Source organism: Cadophora gregata, assembly GCF_030347475.1.
Source record: "Cadophora gregata isolate MNR1 chromosome Unknown scaffold_2, whole genome shotgun sequence".
In the NCBI taxonomy this organism is placed as follows: Eukaryota; Fungi; Ascomycota; class Leotiomycetes; order Helotiales; family Ploettnerulaceae; genus Cadophora; species Cadophora gregata.
Window position 1 is genome coordinate 1,913,685 of NW_026695925.1, and position 19,460 is coordinate 1,933,144.

General features: G+C 47.8%; 8 protein-coding genes across 9 annotated transcripts; 4 read left to right on the plus strand and 4 right to left on the minus strand.

The window, feature by feature from the left end:
• The first annotated feature begins 7 nt into the window (after positions 1–7).
• ONS95_007917 (uncharacterized protein) lies at positions 8–3,521 on the plus strand. The gene has a single exon (XM_058501442.1). It carries the CDS (start codon positions 339–341, stop codon positions 3,105–3,107), a length of 2,769 nt encoding a protein of 922 aa, XP_058362762.1. The 5' UTR covers positions 8–338; the 3' UTR covers positions 3,108–3,521.
• A 41-nt stretch (positions 3,522–3,562) lies between these two features.
• ONS95_007918 (uncharacterized protein) lies at positions 3,563–5,106 on the plus strand. Its single transcript, XM_058501443.1, has 2 exons — positions 3,563–3,900; positions 3,959–5,106. The coding sequence occupies exons 1-2, from the start codon at positions 3,688–3,690 to the stop codon at positions 5,009–5,011; spliced, it is 1,266 nt and encodes a 421-aa protein (XP_058362763.1). The 5' UTR covers positions 3,563–3,687; the 3' UTR covers positions 5,012–5,106.
• Positions 5,107–6,910, minus strand: ONS95_007919 (uncharacterized protein). 2 transcript variants are annotated; one of them, XM_058501444.1, is made up of 5 exons: positions 6,743–6,910; positions 6,393–6,687; positions 6,148–6,339; positions 5,818–6,095; positions 5,107–5,740 (listed from the first exon to the last, which is right to left on the minus strand). In XM_058501444.1, the coding sequence occupies exons 1-5, from the start codon at positions 6,842–6,844 to the stop codon at positions 5,279–5,281; spliced, it is 1,329 nt and encodes a 442-aa protein (XP_058362764.1). In that variant the 5' UTR covers positions 6,845–6,910; the 3' UTR covers positions 5,107–5,278. The 2 variants fall into 2 exon arrangements, with proteins under 2 accessions (XP_058362764.1, XP_058362765.1); XM_058501445.1 differs by having other exon boundaries at positions 5,107–6,095.
• A 185-nt stretch (positions 6,911–7,095) lies between these two features.
• On the plus strand, positions 7,096–8,508 carry ONS95_007920 (uncharacterized protein). The gene has a single exon (XM_058501446.1). The coding sequence runs from the start codon at positions 7,386–7,388 to the stop codon at positions 8,211–8,213; it is 828 nt and encodes a 275-aa protein (XP_058362766.1). The 5' UTR covers positions 7,096–7,385; the 3' UTR covers positions 8,214–8,508.
• Positions 8,509–9,423: 915 nt separating this feature from the next.
• ONS95_007921 (uncharacterized protein) lies at positions 9,424–11,220 on the plus strand (the record flags this gene model as incomplete). Its single annotated transcript, XM_058501447.1, has 2 exons — positions 9,424–11,095; positions 11,158–11,220. 2 exons carry the CDS (start codon positions 9,424–9,426, stop codon positions 11,181–11,183), a joined length of 1,698 nt encoding a protein of 565 aa, XP_058362767.1. The 3' UTR covers positions 11,184–11,220.
• ONS95_007922 (uncharacterized protein) lies at positions 11,221–14,003 on the minus strand. Its single transcript, XM_058501448.1, has 4 exons — positions 12,635–14,003; positions 12,403–12,523; positions 11,991–12,327; positions 11,221–11,935 (listed from the first exon to the last, which is right to left on the minus strand). The coding sequence occupies exons 1-4, from the start codon at positions 12,923–12,925 to the stop codon at positions 11,383–11,385; spliced, it is 1,302 nt and encodes a 433-aa protein (XP_058362768.1). The 5' UTR covers positions 12,926–14,003; the 3' UTR covers positions 11,221–11,382.
• Positions 14,004–14,139: 136 nt separating this feature from the next.
• AMS1 (Glycoside hydrolase, 38 vacuolar alpha mannosidase) lies at positions 14,140–17,527 on the minus strand (the record flags this gene model as incomplete). Its single annotated transcript, XM_058501449.1, has 4 exons — positions 14,140–14,749; positions 14,796–15,526; positions 15,576–17,319; positions 17,376–17,527. 4 exons carry the CDS (start codon positions 17,525–17,527, stop codon positions 14,140–14,142), a joined length of 3,237 nt encoding a protein of 1,078 aa, XP_058362769.1.
• An 844-nt stretch (positions 17,528–18,371) lies between these two features.
• ONS95_007924 (uncharacterized protein) lies at positions 18,372–19,004 on the minus strand (the record flags this gene model as incomplete). The annotated part of the gene is made up of 2 exons (XM_058501450.1): positions 18,372–18,781; positions 18,896–19,004. The coding sequence occupies 2 exons, from the start codon at positions 19,002–19,004 to the stop codon at positions 18,372–18,374; spliced, it is 519 nt and encodes a 172-aa protein (XP_058362770.1).
• Positions 19,005–19,460: the final 456 nt, after the last annotated feature.

Here is a 19,460-nt window from a genome sequence, read left to right on the forward strand (position 1 = left end):
CCTTTCTCATTCCCTTCCCACGATTTCATCTTCCTTCTCAGCATTCACACCAAATTCTTCTATCATCTCTATCGTATTATCCAACACGGAGGAATTCATGGTCGAGAAAGTACAGCAAGCGCTTTAACCCACCCGATTACACTCATTGCCACTCCCGCGGCGTCCCGACTTGGGCTGGTTCAAACGACAGCCTCGCGGGGCATTCATGCAAGGCTGCGATCTGCTGCTGCTTCATCACCATCATCAACATCGGCTTCCTTGTCGATGTCGCTTCGTCACCATTTACTAGAGCTTCTTAGACTGCATTAGCAACCTGAGGGGCCTCTATTCGTCGTAATATGGCTATTACAGCGCTTCCGGATGCAACAGTCCACCTCCTTGGCTCAGCGCAAGCTCTCACTACCCCTACATCTCTTGTCAAAGAACTCATTGATAATGCTCTTGATGCGAAAGCTTCGTCTATCGATATTGTGATATCCCCAAACACCATTGATAAGATCGAAGTCCGAGACAATGGCCAGGGTATACCTCAAGAAGACCTTGATGCTCTCGGCAGGCGTGGACACACCAGCAAATTGAGGTCGTTCGAAGAACTTAAGTCCATTGGCGGCATTAGTTTGGGCTTCCGAGGAGAAGCTCTCGCAAGCGCTGTGCAATTAGGACTGGTTTCCGTGACTACTAGGACTGAAGGAGAGACTGTGGCGACTTCCGTCCAGTTGAAAGCTCCTGGTGGCATCGCAAGTCAGAGCCGGACATCTCATCCAGTCGGAACCAAAATCTCTGTTACAAAATTTCTTTACAATCTCCCTGTTCGAAGACAGACCGCCCTGAAAGACTCAGCGAAGACACTGAAAAGAATCAAAGAACTGCTGTATTCATATGCCTTTGCCCGTCCCCGAGTCAGGTTCTGTATGAGAGTAGCCAGTGGAGGAAAGGGTTCTTGGTCATTTACTCCTCGTCCTAATGATGGGATGAAAGAGGTAGCATCCAAAATTATTGGACGAGACGCGGCAGCTCAATGTATTGAGAAGTCCCTAGCATTTTCCGAGAAGACTTCAATAAGTCATACATCCAAGGATGCTTCCAAAGCAGCCCAGATTAGCAATTCCACGGAATCTGGATCAGATGAGTTCACCGTCGAAGTTTTCATGCCGAAACCAGAAGCTACTAGCATGGGCCATGGCCAGTACATCTCAGTTGACTCCAGGCCGGTAACACACGACAAAGGTACTATGAAGAAGCTCGTGAGCATCTTCAAATACTATGCTAAAGGATCTGGTCTGGAAGGCGAAGAGAAGCCCAAAGACCCCTTCCTTCGGCTGAACATAAAGTGCCCTATATCGAGCTACGATCCGAATGTCGAGCCTGCGAAAGACGATGTGATTTTTCAAGATGAGTCTCTTGTGCTGGAATCTGTCGAGCAATTGTTCAAGAACGTGTATGGTGTGCCCCTGGCCTCAACTATAACAGGCACACCAGAGAAACTCGCCGTAGGCACTAACAATTTCGAGCTCTTGATGTCTCGAAATCAGTCTTCGGGAAAGCATGGCAGCTCCAGCGAACACGTGCATGCTGTCGAGCCTCTTGAAATCATGGCTCCGCAGAACCTGACCCAGGATTTGGCATCCAAGATAGATGGGGAGCTTGTCCCTACTACTAATGAAACTGCAGAGTTGGAGAGGATTGAAGGGCAAAACTGGAGCGTTGACATGTCCCAGGACTTTAGCGAAGATGTTGAAGGTGGTCGGTGGTCTAATCGATCGTCTCAGAATCTTAGACGCCTGCCACAACCCAGTTCAGACGGTCCCGAAAGCCCTGGAAACTCCTTGAATCCATGGATCATTTCCAAAATGAATGCACCGATTCCGCCGAAGAACATTTACATTCCTCATAGCTCAGCAATTGCAGTCCTTGATGACACACCTCCCCAGCCCACGCTGACCTGTCTACCAACGCCTCAACATTCGTCGGATCCTGTAATTCCAGATGTAGAACCGACTTTCAAAACGCCTAGGCCTCACCAAATAGTAGACAGGGATGGTTCCCAGTCCTTTGATCTAGGACAGATATCTTCTTCATCTCAGGAGCCTCAGAGAGGACCAGAGGATATAGTCTTTGCTACGACATTCAAAATTCCAACAATAATTGATTCGGATGTCAGACTGCTGGGTGATGACGTGGGTGTCCTCAGTCGCAATACTGACTTCAACACTGCCAGGGATATCCTCAATGGCCCAAGTCAAAAGTTTCCGCAGCACAGTGGCTCAACGAAGCCAAAGAGAGTGAACAAACCTTTCGTTCCTCCTATGAGGGCGGCTGGTCATGATATGCAACAAGACGGTCTACGACAAACAGTCCTGACAGGTGGTACCATACGCTCTCCGTCAGCTCGAAGTGGCCATACGCCGAACAGCCTGGATCCCGATCAAAACGACGAACTTGCTTGGGCAATGGACTTCGAACATCGAAAGGAAGATGCTACACGTCAACGTCGGAAGGAAATTCTAGCTGCTCGTGCAGAAGCAGAAGCAGAAGTTTCTACTCCTGTTGTCAAACGGCGCCGACTTAATCTTCAAGATGAGGACTTGGAAGTCGATCTCGCGCATGAAATTGTCAGATCATCGCCACACAAGAATCGCTACAATGCTGCTATCGCCAACCTCGAAGCCGGCAAGAAAGTTGCTCCTAGAGATGATTTTGCGAAGCCATCCTTCAAGACAAGTTTACCAGATGGCGACCCGCGTGCATATCTGATGAGAAGGCGAAAATCAATGGAGCCATCTGTACCAGGCGGACCCATGAGACCGATGCGTGCCAAATCCACGCGTCTTCCTCTGGAGAAGATCCCAGATGCAGAGATGCTGCACAGGTTGGTGTTGAGGTATCCTGTAGATTTAAGTGCTGTCCAAAGTGCTCTAGACAAGTCGAAGGTCCACGACGTGTATGTGAATGAAGGGAGTCAGGCTGTAGGTCTGTCGATGGAATCTTGTGATGCAAAGTTAGTGGTGGAGAGAATTCAAGCAGCTGTTAAGAAATGGATGAAAAAATATCCTGGCAAGGCATATGACGCTGAATATACATTTGACGGCTTGGTCAATGTTAGGTAGCCTCGGAAAATTTAGTTTGGGAGGTGGCTGACGATGTATGACTGGACATATACGTTGGCTGAAAATTGGCGTTTGGCTGTGTTGCATTTGAAAGATACCCATTTGCGTTATATAGCTCAACATACAGATATATAGCATGGTCTCTCTCGACCGAGAGTATAAATAGATAAGTGCTCAATACCAAGCCAAGTCCTTGGATCTTAACTAGCAGAAGTGACTTGGGTGATGATATCATTGAAAGATATCATGGAGTAGCCAGATATTATGTAGCGAGGTGAGATTTCAGAATATCGAAGCTGTTGAAGTGGTCGTTATCACCAAAAGATTTCCCGATAGCTGGAGCTTTGAGATTAGCTACCATGATGTTGTCAATAGTGAGAAGCGAGATAAGTTAAGATCAACCATAAAATTGGGGGAGTGGCGGTATTGGCCCGGCCGGACGCTAACGAACTCCCCACACATGTCGCCAACAAGGCGCAATTGTAACTCCACTACAAATCTTCATTTTGATACATGATTTCAATCGTCTCCCATTGCTAATATTATAGTTCATTATCAAGTAAATTTAGCAACCGTTACGATGACGCCCCCAGCAGTAAATGGTCTCAGCTCGGAGAACAAGGAAGATCACCATACGGATCACGGACTCTCGAATCTCTCGCTGTCTTCCAAGACTATCCACGCAGATGACTACTTGAACCAGGGCTCTGATGTTGCTCCACCAATGCATGTCTCAACCACCTTCCGATATGACCGAAATCCAGATAAGTTGAAGTCGTGGGCAGAGCGTCAGGTAAGTTTAACTATTGCAAGTGAAAAGTGGGCAACCTGGCTAACAAAAAACATCACAGCCTGGAGAGATGTTCGAGGGCCATATCTACTCTCGATATACCACTCCAAACACCACTCGTTTTGAAGCCATTCTTTCAGACATCCTCAAAGGACCAACGCTGACATACGGTTCTGGTCTGAGCGCCTTCCACGCCCTATTGGTCTTCCTCAACCCCAAGCAAATCTCCATTGGAGATGGCTACCATGGCTGCCACGGCGTCATTGATATCCATCAGAAGCTCACGGGGCTTAAAAAGATTGCTCTAGACTGCCCGGCTGAAGATCTCCAACCTGGTGATATCGTGCATGTTGAGACGCCGCTGAATCCAACTGGTACGGCGTACAACTTGAAGGAGTTTGCCGAGAAGGCTCATGCAAGGGGCGCCTTCCTTACAGTCGACGCTACTTTCGGGCCGCCACCTCTGCAAGATCCCTTTCTTTGGGGGGCAGATATCGTTATGCATAGCGGAACCAAGTATGTTGGTGGTCACTCTGATATGCTGTGTGGTATTCTGGCGGTGAACCCAAAGCGAGAGGGCTGGTTTGAGAAATTGTTTGCTGAGAGGCAGTTCATCGGTAACGTAATGGGTAATATGGAGGGTTGGCTGGGTATCCGAAGTGTGCGCACTTTGGAGGTTCGGGTTGAGAGACAGGCTGCCAATACTGCGAAGTTGGTCGCTTGGTTGGATGATGCGCTACATCCTGAGAGGGATGGTGAATCGAAGGACGGCGAGATCATCAGGAAGGTCGTGGCTAAGATCGAACATGCTAGCTTACAAGCTGAGGATATCAAAGATGGGTGGTTGACGAAGCAGATGCCCAATGGATATGGGCCAGTCTTCTCTATTTACTTCAAGGAGATGAACCTCGCTCGCCACTTACCGAGCAAGCTGAAATTGTTCCATCACGCTACTAGTTTGGGTGGTGTTGAAAGCTTGATTGAGTGGCGTTCAATGACAGATTCCAAGGTCGATACGACACTTTTGAGAGTTAGTATTGGACTTGAAGGATGGGAGGATCTGAGAGATGATTTACTGCAAGGCTTTAAGTCTCTTGCTGAAGAGTATAAGTGAGCAGAAGAAGAATTCTCCATTGTATCCTTAGACTTTTTATACAACGAGATAGAAAAGCACGCTAGCATAGATATACCACTACCTGATTGACAACCTTTTCTTTACCAAGCACTAAGTAACAAAAGTTGCAAGCAAGGTCAAGGTGCTATCCTACCACGACACAGACACCATTGAAATTATTCACAAATCGGTCATTTGTTGTTAGATCTTCTCGGAATGTCAGGTAGTTCTCTATCCGGTGAATCATGGTGTCGCTATCCTGCTGGCCTACAAATCTACTATTACTAATAAAGGTCCCAAAACCTCGTTTTCTCTCAAATTAAATTGACCCATCCGCTCGATAGTCTCCATTAGATTTTCGAAAGACTGGCGTATATGCGGTAGAAGTTTGCTCGAAAAGGCATCAAGCACGTTATGTAAACAGCCCATCTCATACAGTATATCAGCAACCGTTGAATGAAACCCAGAGGTAATAGCGAAAGCTTTGAGCATTGATGACTCGTCAAAGGGAGCAGATGATGATGGATTGATCGAAGATGGTGTGTATGGTGAAGTTGGCGGATGCAGAGCTTTACTTTCCGAGATCACGGCGGTCAAATGATTTGTGGTACACAGCATGTGAAGAAAAACACCTGCGACTGAAAAGGTTTGGCTTCCACGGCGGAGATCGATCATCTGTCGAAGCCCGCTGAGGTGAGTCTCAACTTCCTCGGGTTCCCCGATGATACACTGGTCACGAAAGTCAAATCCAATTGCTTATTGCTGGTTTTGTTGACAATAGTTGGAGGTCGTGAGAAGTTACTCACAACAATATGAGTAAGGAGTAAGACAGCGGAAAGTGTCTCATCTGTAACTGCCTGAGAAGGATTTCGCAACGCTTCGTTCAACACTCGGATAGTTTGGGCTTTGTAGAAGAGTGACTCGACTGTGTCTTTGAAACCGTGGAGTCCCGCATCATGAACTGCTGCTACGTAGAGCGTCGTGTTGAAGAGTGTTGGATTGGATATCGCCGCTGAAAGCCATAATGGATTGGTGCAGTATTGTGAGTGTATCTGGGTTGGGAAAAGTGCTAGAGATGTGTTCCCTGCTCTCAATCTTAGCAGTGACATATGCTCCCAGACTGTTTTAAGACGTACAATGATGCATCAACGCATATACCCGTGGACTGCTCTTTGCAGGGAGCATTTGGAAGGGATCAATTCTGCCCGGCATGAGGATGGCATCCGAAATGACAGGGTTGCAATCGCTGCTGTTGGGCGATAGATTCGGATAATTGCCACATATCCTACATATACCAAACACTAAATCAAGTAGCATGTTCGTAAACTCTAAACCGGAAAACTTAGTTGTCGTCATTGAAAGCCCGTGGAGCTAGACAAACCAGGATAGTGGCAAGGACATTTGCAACACTTGGTCTGCGAGGCAGAATACCGGGAGCAAGTCAAAGTACGCTCTGCCTGTATGTTGCGATCGAAGAGTGCAAACTCCTTTGGTGATTTACTTGAGGCTAATTGTGGAGTATTCTTAGATAGTGGCACCTCCACCATCGTATGGGGTATAAATTGCGCTGTTACTCTAGGCTCCCTCATCTTGTTTCTCGAGGTTTCATAATCACACCTCGTGATATTCTTGAAATGTACCTGACACCTCTTGCATACAGGTTTCTGCTCATCGCACTGGACCTCATCAGCACATGGAAATCATAAACCAGACGCTGGGTGACTCTCCAACCTTCACTTTTCTGATTTTACAAGCTCGGCAACCACTAGTGGATTTTTTATGTGACCTCTGAGGTACCGGGTTAGAGTGGAAGTACATGATCTGATCCATCATGTGGTTCCTGGAGAAGAAATAAAATGGGTTGTTGTTCTTGCACTCGACAGGTGTTCGGGATCGGACATGTTATTATTATTCAAGTCGTCTATGCCAAGGCGACTTGAGGTGAGTGTTGTCAGCACTAATCCAGCAGAAGCGAGCGCTGAACAATGGGGCTGAACACGATCGTGGGTACATGATTGGGCCCATCGTGCAGTTTCTCGCATCAGTAGCTTCTTTAGAGATCCAAGTCTTGTCCCAAAGGAAATCCAGGCCCGAGACCTTCTTCCCCTATGGACGGTATAGATCATGCTTAGGCCTCCCGCTGAAAGAGTGCTCGGCTTCGGGTGCAGCAAGGATGCCAAGACTCGATTTGTTTAGTATACTGTAGTGCCGCTCAGCACTTGTATCTGAAGATCTTCATTCCCAAAGCTATAAATTCTGTTCTCCCTAGAGTTCACGTCTCTTCAGTCTGGCAAAAACACTCGCGCATCTTCGTTCGTTCTGTCATCGTCCAAGAATTTTTCATTGCAAAATCACTCAATATCAATCCTCCGGAATGCCTATGTCTAAGCCAACGATTGTCTTCTGCCATGGGGCTTGGCACAGCCCCAGCTTTTTCGACAAGGTCATCAGCATCCTTGAGCCACAGGGCTACAAGTGCGCCACTTTTTCTTTCCCAGGCACAGGAAATGTACCAGCAGTGAAATCACTTGATGAGGATATTGCTGCGGTCAGATCAGTAGTTCTGAAAGAAATCGACGCTGGATCTGATGTTATCGTTTCCGCCCATAGCTGGGGGGGTGTTCCTGCTTGCAGTGCTCTTGATGGATTGAGTAAGGCGGAACGACAGCGCGACGGAAAGCCAGGAGGAGTAACAAAGTTGGCCTTTGTTACATCGTTCATTCTTCCTGAAGAAACCAGCATTTCGGATGTTCTAGGTGGGCCGTTACCGGTCTGGGTCCCGGATGCTGTGAGAATTTATTTACATGTCTTTTCTGCGACGGCCATTGCTGACCAAAATTCACAGGACGGAAATCTCAAATTCCCAGACGAAGTAAACAAGGATGTTTTCTATCATGATCTTCCGTCTGCGGAGGCTGACGAGTGGGTGTCCAAACTAAGAGTTCAATCTCTCGCAACGTTCATGACCAAAACAAAGTCAGCAGCCTGGAAGAAAATTCCAACATCGTACCTGATGTGCGAGAACGACAAACCGCTCCCTCTCGAATTGCAAGAATCGATGATAGCAACAGTCAGGAAGGAGGGTGGAGAGATTGAGACGGAACGACTGTCCGTATCTCACGGTCCTCACCTGGTGATGCCTGAGAAGGTCGCGGGGTTTCTGAGAAGGGCAGCAGGCGAGAATTTGGAAGGCGACGTATGATCTCAGATTAACCCAACATGATAGCAAGCAGAAAAGACTCTAGATACTGGGTATGTGATAATAGAAGTGATGAAAGCATTTCCACGGGCTACACACAATTCCGTGACCTGTGTGCCCATTAGGAGGGCCTTGGCAATTTTTGGATTTTGACACTTGCGAGTCAAATGAACATGGGGATTTAGATTCTCCATGGAACCGATGCCACCGTTTGGATATTCAAATCAATGTGCACTTGATATGTGTCGTATTGATGTTGACGGTCATTGGAGGCTGGAAAGGGACGGTAAAGGATTCTACTGTATCATCTGCATCGAATTCCTGTACTAGCCACTTATTCACAATTGACAAAGCAGTGAGACCAAAACTTACTAATCCTCGAGAGACTGCTTTCGGGCTCAACGGGTCAAAGACATTGATGTGTCCCAAAACCAGCTACTCAAGCTTTGTTGCCGGGGGATTGATCGGCTTCTGGAGTAATTAAGACTCCACAACTTTGGAGAAGAAAGGAATCCATGACACAGGTCCAAGAGAATGAAATTGGTTCATTGATGATGCTAGAATTTTTGCAAAGGACATCTTCGTGTGTAAGTACCGCAATTGGTTTGAGCATGTGAACGATAGGCCTGGTATTTTCTCTAACATGTGGCCGGATCTATTCCTGATTAGCTATTATATTCCATGATACTGTGCGTGGGCGTTTGGTAGCTACATATACAGATCAATTCTTCGGTGTTTTAAGAATCACTGAAATGACTACATAAGATGTGGAAGAACCTGTCTCAAACGTTTTCCGCAGAAAGTAGAGGCTTTGTTGTTGGCGAGGTTGGCTCCCATCTAACGCACAAATTTCCGTTCATATTTGGCTTCTAAATTTAACAACTTTGCGCGCAATAGTGAGAGACGTGTACTGTACCATAATATTTCAAAAAATGAATGAAGGTGGAATGAACAAACAACGCTCTTTGTTTAATGAGTGCCGTCATCAATATATCGCATCTTCTCGTGTATGGATTTCCCAGGGCTGAACAAAGAGTGCAGTCTTACGTTCGCATTGATGCAAAATCTGCCATGGCTCTTTGTTTGTTTCTCGTTTGCTGCTTCACAAAAATAGCTTTGGGCATGGAGATTCGAGTTCGTGTTTTCTCGTCGGGCTTCCCTCTCTTGTCGAGCTTCCCTCACTCCAAATCCATGTTGGCTTTGGACCGCCAGTATGGTTTCACATACGGTATCGTTCCGACCTTTCTCATTTCAACTAGGTGATTCGACCAATTCGTTGTCACGACGAGACAGGGAAGATTTTATTTCTCCAGATGCAAGCCTGCCTCCATCTCGCCTCCCAAGCAATTCTGAAGGCAAAGATACACCAAGTGTTCCATATAAGAATCCACGAAGAAGTCAAAGATCGATTGATGGCCCCAAATCCCCGGAGAAGTTTGAAGAAGAAGTATCCGAGCCTGCGTCGCAAGCAGCTGGGAGCTCTAACAGGCAGCCAGCACCATCCCCCCGATCACCAACATTTCAACTGTCTCGATCACCACGTTCGTCTGCCTCTGGAACATCACAGACACCAACACTACCTATCACCAAATCTTCTCAGAAGAATCTTCATTTAACAGGCTTCGACCCAAGATCTGAGCCAGCTGTGCCGATGCAGGACCAACAGCTGTCACCCACCCAGAAAGCATGTCCCCCTCTCCCACTCTCGCTTATAAGAAGTATATCGTCAAATAGCTCAGGCAGTGTCTACAACCAAGCTGAACCTATTTTTCAATATGAGCAAGCCGGATCAACGAAGAACTCGAGCACGTCTATCGAGCAATCCTCATTTTCGGAAGGTGAATACCTGGCTTCACCCATCTACAATGATTCCGAACACAACTCGAAGGTCTCAAATATATCTAGACCAAATTTGAAGCCAAATTTGAGTGCCGACAAAACCATGCAACCGCCTCCGCTACCTCCATCAGAAGTAGGTCCTCAAACCCAAAATCAGCCAGAAAACGGATCGCTCCCACTACCTAGCTTTCCGACGAGTGTGTATTCAACAGACTCAAACGAGAGGACTACTCTTCCGGAGATCCTTTCCCAAGGAGAACTTCGATACGATGAAGAGCTTGGGAAAGACAGTTCAAGTGCCAACAAAAGAGCCAATCCAACAACACCAATTCTAGCCACCTCGCCACTCCGTTTGCTATCTACGCCAACTGCTCCAAATGCAAAACGACGGACGAAACCCAAAGACATCACCGTCACCTACGATAATGAACCATCACCCATCCTCACAGTGCAAGACACCCTAGAATGGGGCATTTACGACCCCAGCAGGATCAGCTCCTCGATCAAAAGCAAACGCACCACCACATCTGCAAGTCCCATGTTCAGCATGGAGAGCGACCACCTTACACTCCCTCCTCCTCTCGGTTCTCCTCTCCCCGAAATAAACGAATCTGTAAAGAGGAGAAGATCATTCGAAGCAGACGCCAAAAATCTTACGGAGAGTTCGCTCCCGTTACACGCCGGGCGAGGTGCTACTACTGAAGGAGATGAGGAGCGAGATTCCGTGCCGTCGCTACCAAAACCGGGCAATGTCAAGCGTAGTTGGTCGAACACTTTCAAACATTGGTCTCCGACTAGAAAGAAGCACATCATCACAAATAGTGCGAGAAGGGCTGATGGACCAGCTACGCCTATGCCACCGAAGTATGGCGTCATGGAGAGCATGATGAGGGGAAAGGAGGTGCTTGAGAAGGTGGGGAAGAGTTTTATTGGTCCGAGTAAAGAGGAGAAGAGGAGGGAGATGGAGCAAAAGACGAGAGAAGATAAGAAGAGGGAGAGTTTGAAGAAGAAAATTCAAGTTCTTGAGTTTGAGAATCAGGATCCTAGTAGGTTGCAGATACAATATTGAGAGATTAAGAAACCGACAATGCTGACTAGAATGGTGCAGGTGACAGACGCCCCGGATGGGTTTGAGCTGAAGACGAAGGCTAGTATGGCATAAAGAGGAGGGTTTCAGAGAAAAGATCGAGGACAGAGAAACGAACTTGCTTAGAGGGAACTCTATTTTTCATAGGCTACAGATTGTGTTTGTTAGTTATCGACGGTCATCTTCACTTTGGTACAATACAAATGCCATTTGTTTTCGACTTTCCCGAACCAATGATTTTGTACCTTAAAAGCTTCCCGCCCAGGGATTGTAATTCGAGCACCCATTCGCCAAAGTCGTCGACGCCGTGATCTCCTTCCCAACCCCACTACCTGTCGTAGTCCCCCCTCTCACAACACTAAACTTCGGTGCACCAGTTTGTCCATTGAAAGGCTGACTCCAATGATTGATCCCCGCGTTACCGTTATAAGTAGTCACCGGATTATTGCCAATCTGGACGTGAATTTCTCCTGGGGAGGTGAGCAGTGCGCTGAAGAACACACCATCTTCGACCACATCATTGGGGGAGAGTTCTTGTTGGCCTTGATCAGCATTGTTGCCGACTACACCACAGGTACTTCCTGCTGCAGCTGGGTGCGTACGATACCAGTACTGCATCTGGTCGCGGGTAATGTCAAATGGGTCTCCTTTGTACTTGGCGATGTAGTAAGGCAGGAAGTCAAGCCAGCTCTCATGCGATTGACCATCGACATACACTTCGGCACCTGAAGCAATTTCACTGCCGTATCGAACTGGACCGACGTACATAGACTCGCCAAAATCGTTCCAAGTAACGATCCTGTTTGTTTTTCCATTAGCGAGAAATTTCAGGTTTAGCGAGATGGGAGACGTACTGCACGAAGTCGGGATTGACTTGCAGGGTTTGAGCCCAACGATCTGCCCATAGATCATCGCCTCTCCAGACCCATTTCTTACCCCCGTTGGTAGAATGGAAGAACCATGGCGACACGCCCATCATGTAACTCTTACTCTGTATAGCACCTTTCCAGGCGAAGTCACTGTCTGTGGTCTTATTGCTGGCTCCGTTGGGCCACATTTCCCAGCTGAAGGCTCCTTGAACGTTGCTTAAGTGCGACGCGAAGTTCTGAGGTCCTAGACTTGACCAGTCGGGCACAAAATAGATCGCTCCTACTGCGGATCGAATCGGTCCACCTTCTGCCCATTGATTGACTACGGAAAGTCAAAGTCAGGCTCATCTCTGTCAAGACCAGATAGACTGTTGGGAGCATCAAGAAAAGAACTTACTATCGTCGACGCCTTCAAAAGTTGAGACGAAAGGAGCATTGTTGTAGTGGAAGTAAGCGGGACTATTCTTGTACTGGTTCAGGTATGACAAAACAGAATTAGATCCGGTCGAGGGCCACCTCTGTCACCGTTTTAGCTTTGTCTCCTTTTATAAACATAGGTTTTCTTTGCTATATGGTCTTCTCGGCTTACGCATGAGACTCGCTCAACAAAGTGGAAGACTTTGACTGACCTGTCCACCTCCTAAATAATCAAAAGCAAAGAACAGCTTGAAGTTACTGCCAGCAGCCTCAGCAGCCGCAAACGCGTTCGCGACTTGCCCAGGGATATTACCATCCGGATAAGCTATATTCAAAACAAAAGCATCGATGCCGGTATTCTTCGCTAGCTGGATGTCCTGAGCCCATGTGGCCTGGGAGTGAGCAGCCGTGTTACCAACCACGACATGTGCAAAGACTGCTTTTTGGGCCGAGACAACATATGAATAGAGCCCTAGGGCGATCGAGAGATTGAGAAGTTTCATTGAAAATGATCGATATCTGACTTGGTGCTGAGAATGGAGTTGGGATATGTCTATGATGAGGTAAACCTCAGTCTTATAGTTCCGAAGAGAGGGAAGCGGTTCTTAGTGAAGGTCGATTTGTGATCAGAGCCATCTCAACCCCCAGTCTCGGGAAACACAAGGCTTAGAAATATGCGCAGCCCAACATGGACAATGAGGAGTAAGATCCTTGACTTCCTTCTCACTTCAGCGGCCAGAAACCATCATGAGGAGGAGATTCCGACCCTAAGCGAAATAGCCTAAGAAAGAAGCGCCGAATGATGCACATCGACTTTCCACTCATACCGAGAATGATCTTCATGGAGAAGATCAGAATAAGTTAAAGCAGGAGAGAAGAAGCACCATAAAGGCATGAGGGAAGCGCCCAAGGGAGGTTGCTTGGGGGCCGGTAGGCCTGTAGGTGCATGCGTTTGTCAGGAAGCTGCAGGGGAAGATCTACGACTCAGCCTTGAAATCTGCAGCTTCTTGCAAACGATGTGGTACATATACAGGCCGACTCTGCATCCTCCCCGTTTTCTTCGATATCTCATTCGTCGATGTGTCCGGAAAGTATGCTTTCTGTTAGCCAGGTGCGCCATTGGGAAGGTGGCATCTATCCCCTCGTCATGTTGTTCCATCCCAACGCCGTACCTAAACTTAGACATTTCGGCATGTCTTTTTTTTGAGGCGTACAACTTCATGTTCCTGGAATGCCAGAGTTGAAGCTGAAGGATGAGTGATGACTCTGCAGAAATTCGATAGATGTCGGAGCATCGATTGTCCGTTTCTCCTGTTGTGTCAAGGAAAGGTTGGCCAAGTCAGCCGATTCAAAAATGCAGTTGTCGCTGAAGTCGGCGTATGAATAGCCCCCTCGGGTAAGATCCGTGCCCTTTCGCAGCGATTAAAGTGGATTCTGCAGGGTACGCCCGCCTGGGCAGGGCAGTGGATGCTTCGCCGCCGCGTGCGGGGTCCCATCGAATATTCACCCAGTCAGCAAGACATTGTTGTCAAGGCACTACCTATTGTTTTTGACGTATCTAGAATCCGACGCTCTTCGGCACCAAGGAAACAGGCGGTCACAGTAGGCAGGTGGATCTGTTGCAGACAAAAAGATAATCCAAAGCAGGAATTCATCCTGATTTTGTTTCATTATCCCGTAATGTATAATACCATGCTGCTTCAGACCTTCCGGGAAACTACAATTGCAATCTGAATGTTGCAACCTCGAAAGGCCTGAGAGTAATCTCTATCTTGCCCTTCTCGACCTTGACTTCCTCCTCGTCATCCTCCAAGATGTTGGTTTTCCAGACTTTCTTCACATCCAAAGATGTCTCGATCGTGCCCTTACTTGTTCCCCCCAAACTGTCATAGATACGCAAGATTACACTCTTGCCCTTGCGTTTGGCCAATTCCCCTCTGCTAACATCTTCGTCGTCCTCACCTCTCTTTACACAGTCCAGAATCAGGGATTGGTTACCTGTGAGCTTGATGGGACTGCTGAATGCCGAAGCTTCAAGACTCTTGGAAGATTGTGCAAGTTTCAGTGGGTTGTTGAAGTTGTACGCAGTTCGGACAGTGGTGGAGCCAAGATCACCTTGATGAGGCAAAATAGCCCAGCGGATGTGGTGACGACCCATATCAGCATGTGCATCGGGTGCTTTGGGAGCACGGAGGAGTGAAAGGCGCATCAAGTTTCCGCAGGTGGCGAAACCATATTTACTATCGTTCAAAATGGATACGCCATAGCCGTGCTCGGAAAGATCTGCATACTTGTGGCAGCAGACCTCAAATTTGGCCATGTCCCAGCTATATATGGTTAGCAATACTCTTCTATATGTTAATTCGGACTTACGTAGTGTTGTAATGAGTTGGTCGTCGCACAATACCATATTGAGTCTCGTATGAAGCCTCAGTGTTTCTGACATCGACTGGGAATTCCACCTTCAAGAACTTCATATCCTCTCGCCACTCTACCTCGCTGTGCATCTCAACATAAGACTGCTGGCCCTTGAAAGCTGCGGACAAAGTGATATAGGTCTTTGCCCAACTCTTGTCGCTGATCTTGGTCTCAGTCATGACACTGACTTGGTGAGCATCTTGCTGAACAATCTTAGTAACACCAGACGTTAACTCCTTGCGCGAGTCCAAGTGGTAAACTTCGACATCCCAAGCTTGCCAGTAAAGAGGCTTGTCGTCAAAAATCACCAGCTGGTTGGCTTTCTTTCCCTTGGCAATTACTTCTCGCTCTGCTTTGCGATCGTAGAGCGATGTAATGCAGCCACCATCGACCTGCACGCGAAGCTGGTCATTTTGCAAAACAAAGACGCCACTCTTGATTTCCTCTACGGAAACCTCAGGAGTCTCAGCGATCTTAAAGGTCTTAATGTTCAGCAATTGCCCATCGCCGCATGCTACACCTGCTTTACCATCACCGATCGAGATAATTTCTCGGCGATGCCAGGGCATGGTATTCAGTGCAACCAAATTTTCAGCGGACTTAACAATTTCGGCTTCTTGAACGCCGAGAAGCTCTTCCAGCTCTTTCAGAATCTTCTCACCAGTCTCGAATACTTTCGCGTAGAGCTTCACCAGTGTCAGCATGCATTCGAACGAGCTCCTTGGTTGACTTTACCTCATCACTGTCATCATAACACATCTCGATAGAACTACCAGGTAGACAGTCGTGGAACTGACACAGCAGAACAGCTTCCCACATGTCATCGATCTTTTCCTTGGGATATTTATATCCAGATTTGATGCTTGCAAGAGTCGCTAGCAACTCAACATTGCGGAGCATTATCTCCGATTTGCGGTTGTTCCGCTTGTTGTTTGCTTGAGTCGTGTAGGTACCTCTATGTAACTCAAAGTATAGCTCACCGTACCAAGTCACAAAGTCCAGACCGCCTTCAACCTTCTTCTCAAGGCGGTCGAAAAAGTCTTCAACGGAATCACCCATGTGAACTCTGGGAAGCATTCCAACGGTGTCGCTCATTCCTCGACATCTTCGAAGCTTCTCCAAGTGCTGCCAAGTGGGCCCACCACCTCCGTCACCCTTCCCAAACACAAGAAGTGAGGTCTCATCCTGATCCATAGATTTGTGTTGAGTTACAGATCTCTTCACATCTCCGAAGTTTGCCTCTGCAGTATAGGTCTCAGATGGAGCCATGTGGCAAATGACCTGACTACCATCAAGAGAAACCCAGTTGAATGTTGTGTGAGGAAACTTGTTGATATTGTTCCAGCTTAGCTTTTGGGTAAAGAATCGAGTCATGCCGGCCAATCTGCATAGCTGTGGAAGTTGACTGGAGTATCCAAATGTATCAGGTAGCCAGAAGGTACGGCATCTCTCTCCGAAGTTGCTTTCAAAGAATCTCTGGCCGTAAACGAACTGGCGGACAAGCGATTCACCACTCGGCATGTTTGTGTCATGCTCGACCCAACTTCCTCCAACAGGTTGAAAGCGGCCTTTCTTAACCTTCTCCTTGACACGGTCAAACACATAAGGATAGTACTGCTTGAGCCATTTGTACTGTTGAGCTTGCGATACACTGAACCTATGTTCTGGATAGCGGTCCATCAAGTCACATTGGTTTGACCATGATCTGGCTACTTTTCTCTTGGTCTCTGCCCACGGCCAGAGCCAACAAGTATCAATATGGCAGTGACCAATACCATAGACAATTGGTTGAGTCCCCGTATTGTAAACCTTTGATGAGCTGACATTCTTACCGAGGTACTCTTGTGCAATTTTGCGGCCTTTAATGATAGAATCTTGGTTGCCCAGCTCAAAGGCATCGATGATGGCAGTAGCAACCTTTAAGGCTTTATGTTGCTCCCATGAATCGGCTGGAAACTCTCTTGCAGCATCTCCAATGATCCAGATATCAATCCACAATTGACGAGCCTCACTATTGACAGCCACAATATCAGCTTTGCTGAGCTGGAAGTACTTGTTGGGATCCGGAGGTTGAATTGAGTCTCCACCAGGAGCATTTCCAAACATGCCATTGCAGGCCATTTCGATGTAGATGGTGTGCTCCTTTCCATCTCTGAACTTGTCGGGAAGGATCCATTCTATTCGTTCTCCGCCTCCGGTCAATCCCTGGAGCGGCTTGCCGTCCTCTGTCCACACCATACCCTCATTGTTTGCATCCCAATGTAGTTCAAGTAGCTCTTTCTTGCAAAGCTTAGCTGGCACAGTGAGCTGCACCTTGAACCAATGGGTTGACCAAGATGGACCGAACCATTCCCCAACCGATGTCTTCTTGAAAGTGTGGCTAGTGGCATCTTTGAAAGTCGGTCGAGTGAGGTCAGGAGCATCCCAGACAGAGAGCTTCACATGCGGCGTTCCGGACGCAACGCCCTCGTCCATCATTCTGCGTTTGACGATTAGTTTCTGTCCTGGCGTTCTGTAAGACGAATAGTGGCATACGCTCGCAGGTTGTTGCCCTCATACTGCCCCCCACCATAGAACTGAGAAATACGCTCCTTGTAGATATTTGGAATCCATTGTCCAACTGGATGGTCCGAGAGCTTCGGATAAGTGCTTTTAGGCTTCGCGGTCTCGATGGTTTCTCCGCCCATAGTTGTGTTTCTGATAATTGTTTGCACAGAGTCGAGAGGATGTTGCGGAAGAGAGGAGCTGTGTTGATGTCAGAACGTAACGTAGCTATGGGTCTCACCATGGATGGATGGATGGCAGGGGTCTCGAGCTCCGCTGGGGTGCGGGGACCTGAGGTGGGCCTGAGCCTGAGCTCAGCGTCCGCCGTCCATTACTATTGGTGATATGGGGAAGCTCGGATGCACCCGCCCCCGGCTTCACCAGCTGTAGCTCAAACGGGGGCCATGGAGCAATGGAACACTTACAACATGTTCGAACGATAGCACAATTGTAGCTAGTGTTCCATTGGCGCCGACGAGGAGACTTGTGATAGACGATTTCGAAAGGGAGGAGGTGAGGTGGGATGATGGGGATGATGGGGCAGTGGGGATGGACGATGATGATCCAGGCTGGCAGAAAGTCAGCTGGCGGGTTCGAGACGCAGGTAACTTCCCTTCGGTCAGATGTGCTGACCTGACTGATCCGATAGGTTGCAATGAGCCAAGCTGTGTATAATAATCCTCGAACTCAACTGCTTCGAACGACCTTAGACCCAAGAACCCAAGGCTTCCCCAGTTGCACAACGGGTTTCTTCGCCAACAAGAAAATATCAGTCTTACAGGCTGTGTAAACAAGCAAGTTCTGGAAACCCCCGAGTTCAGAAGCGGTGGTTTATTGAGATTTCTATGGAATCAGCACGGAAAGGAATAACAACACTAACTTCCAGGGTATTTTGCAGCGTCATACCCAGTGCGCCACACTCCAATTGAAGGCAGCAAAACAGCTCAACCCAATCCTCAATTCCATCCCCTACGATCCAAGCGCCACTCAAATCACACTTTTGACCTTCCCGGTCTCGACCTCATATACCCATCCGCTAATGGTAACACTGTCCGGAATCAACTTGCTTGACTTCAAGAATTCCACATCGTCCTTGACAGCAGCCTCCAAATCTGGAAAAGGCTGGAAGTCTCCCTTGAAAGCAGCCAGCTCGGCAGCAGCTCCTTCCCCCAGGTTTTTCTTCACAATGCCAGTGGCATCTTCATTCTGAAATGTGAGCATGCCGCACCCGGTGTGCTTGACGAGAATGATCTCTTGAGTACCAAGAAGTTGCTCGGAAATGACGAGGGAGCGAAGAGCGTCGCGAGCATTTCCTCCTGCGTTCCTGATGACGTGGGCATCACCGAGAGAGATGCCGTATGCTGAAGCGGGGTCGATTCTTGCGTCCATACATGTAACTTTGAATTGTTAGTTTCGGACCTCATTGGGATCTTCGCTGAAGCTCATTGTCGATTTGCCGTATTGGAGATGCATTTGAAATTCGGGACGTAGATTATGGCTGGCGAACGTACCGACAGCATACTTCTTCGCAGGAGGTAACGCAAGGTGGCCTTGCGTGAAGCTGGCAGAGTAAGCCTTGTTGGAGCTTACCAGATTCTCCTGAATTGGTGTCGGAGCCATTGTATTTGGGAATCGTTGGACTTTGAATTTGTGTCGATGGATTCTGCGCAGAACAGTGCCTAGCTTATGCAATGGCAATAACTCTTCGCAGTTAAAAAGTTTCGTACATCAGTAGAGCAGAGCTCTATCTTATATCCAGCTCTTATGGACCTGTATTCTCGAGAGAAGCTGATGAGGGGCAGTACCCCGCAGATCCTATCGTGTTTCATGGGAAATGCTAAGGATTGCGACATTATATACCAATCATTTCGTTCCATTATTGCCATTTGGTTCGTAGTTTGAATGACACCATCTTGAGGCGTTCATGGGAGACAGGACTTCCGACAATCTCCAGTTTCTTAAGAAATGCAGTTGTTGGTAAAGAGCCAGATATTGACAGGGTAGTAAAGCAGTGTTTGTAGCAGGGGAACACGGGAGATTGGGGATAAAGTTGCCGAGGTCTCTTAGGTCGCTTGG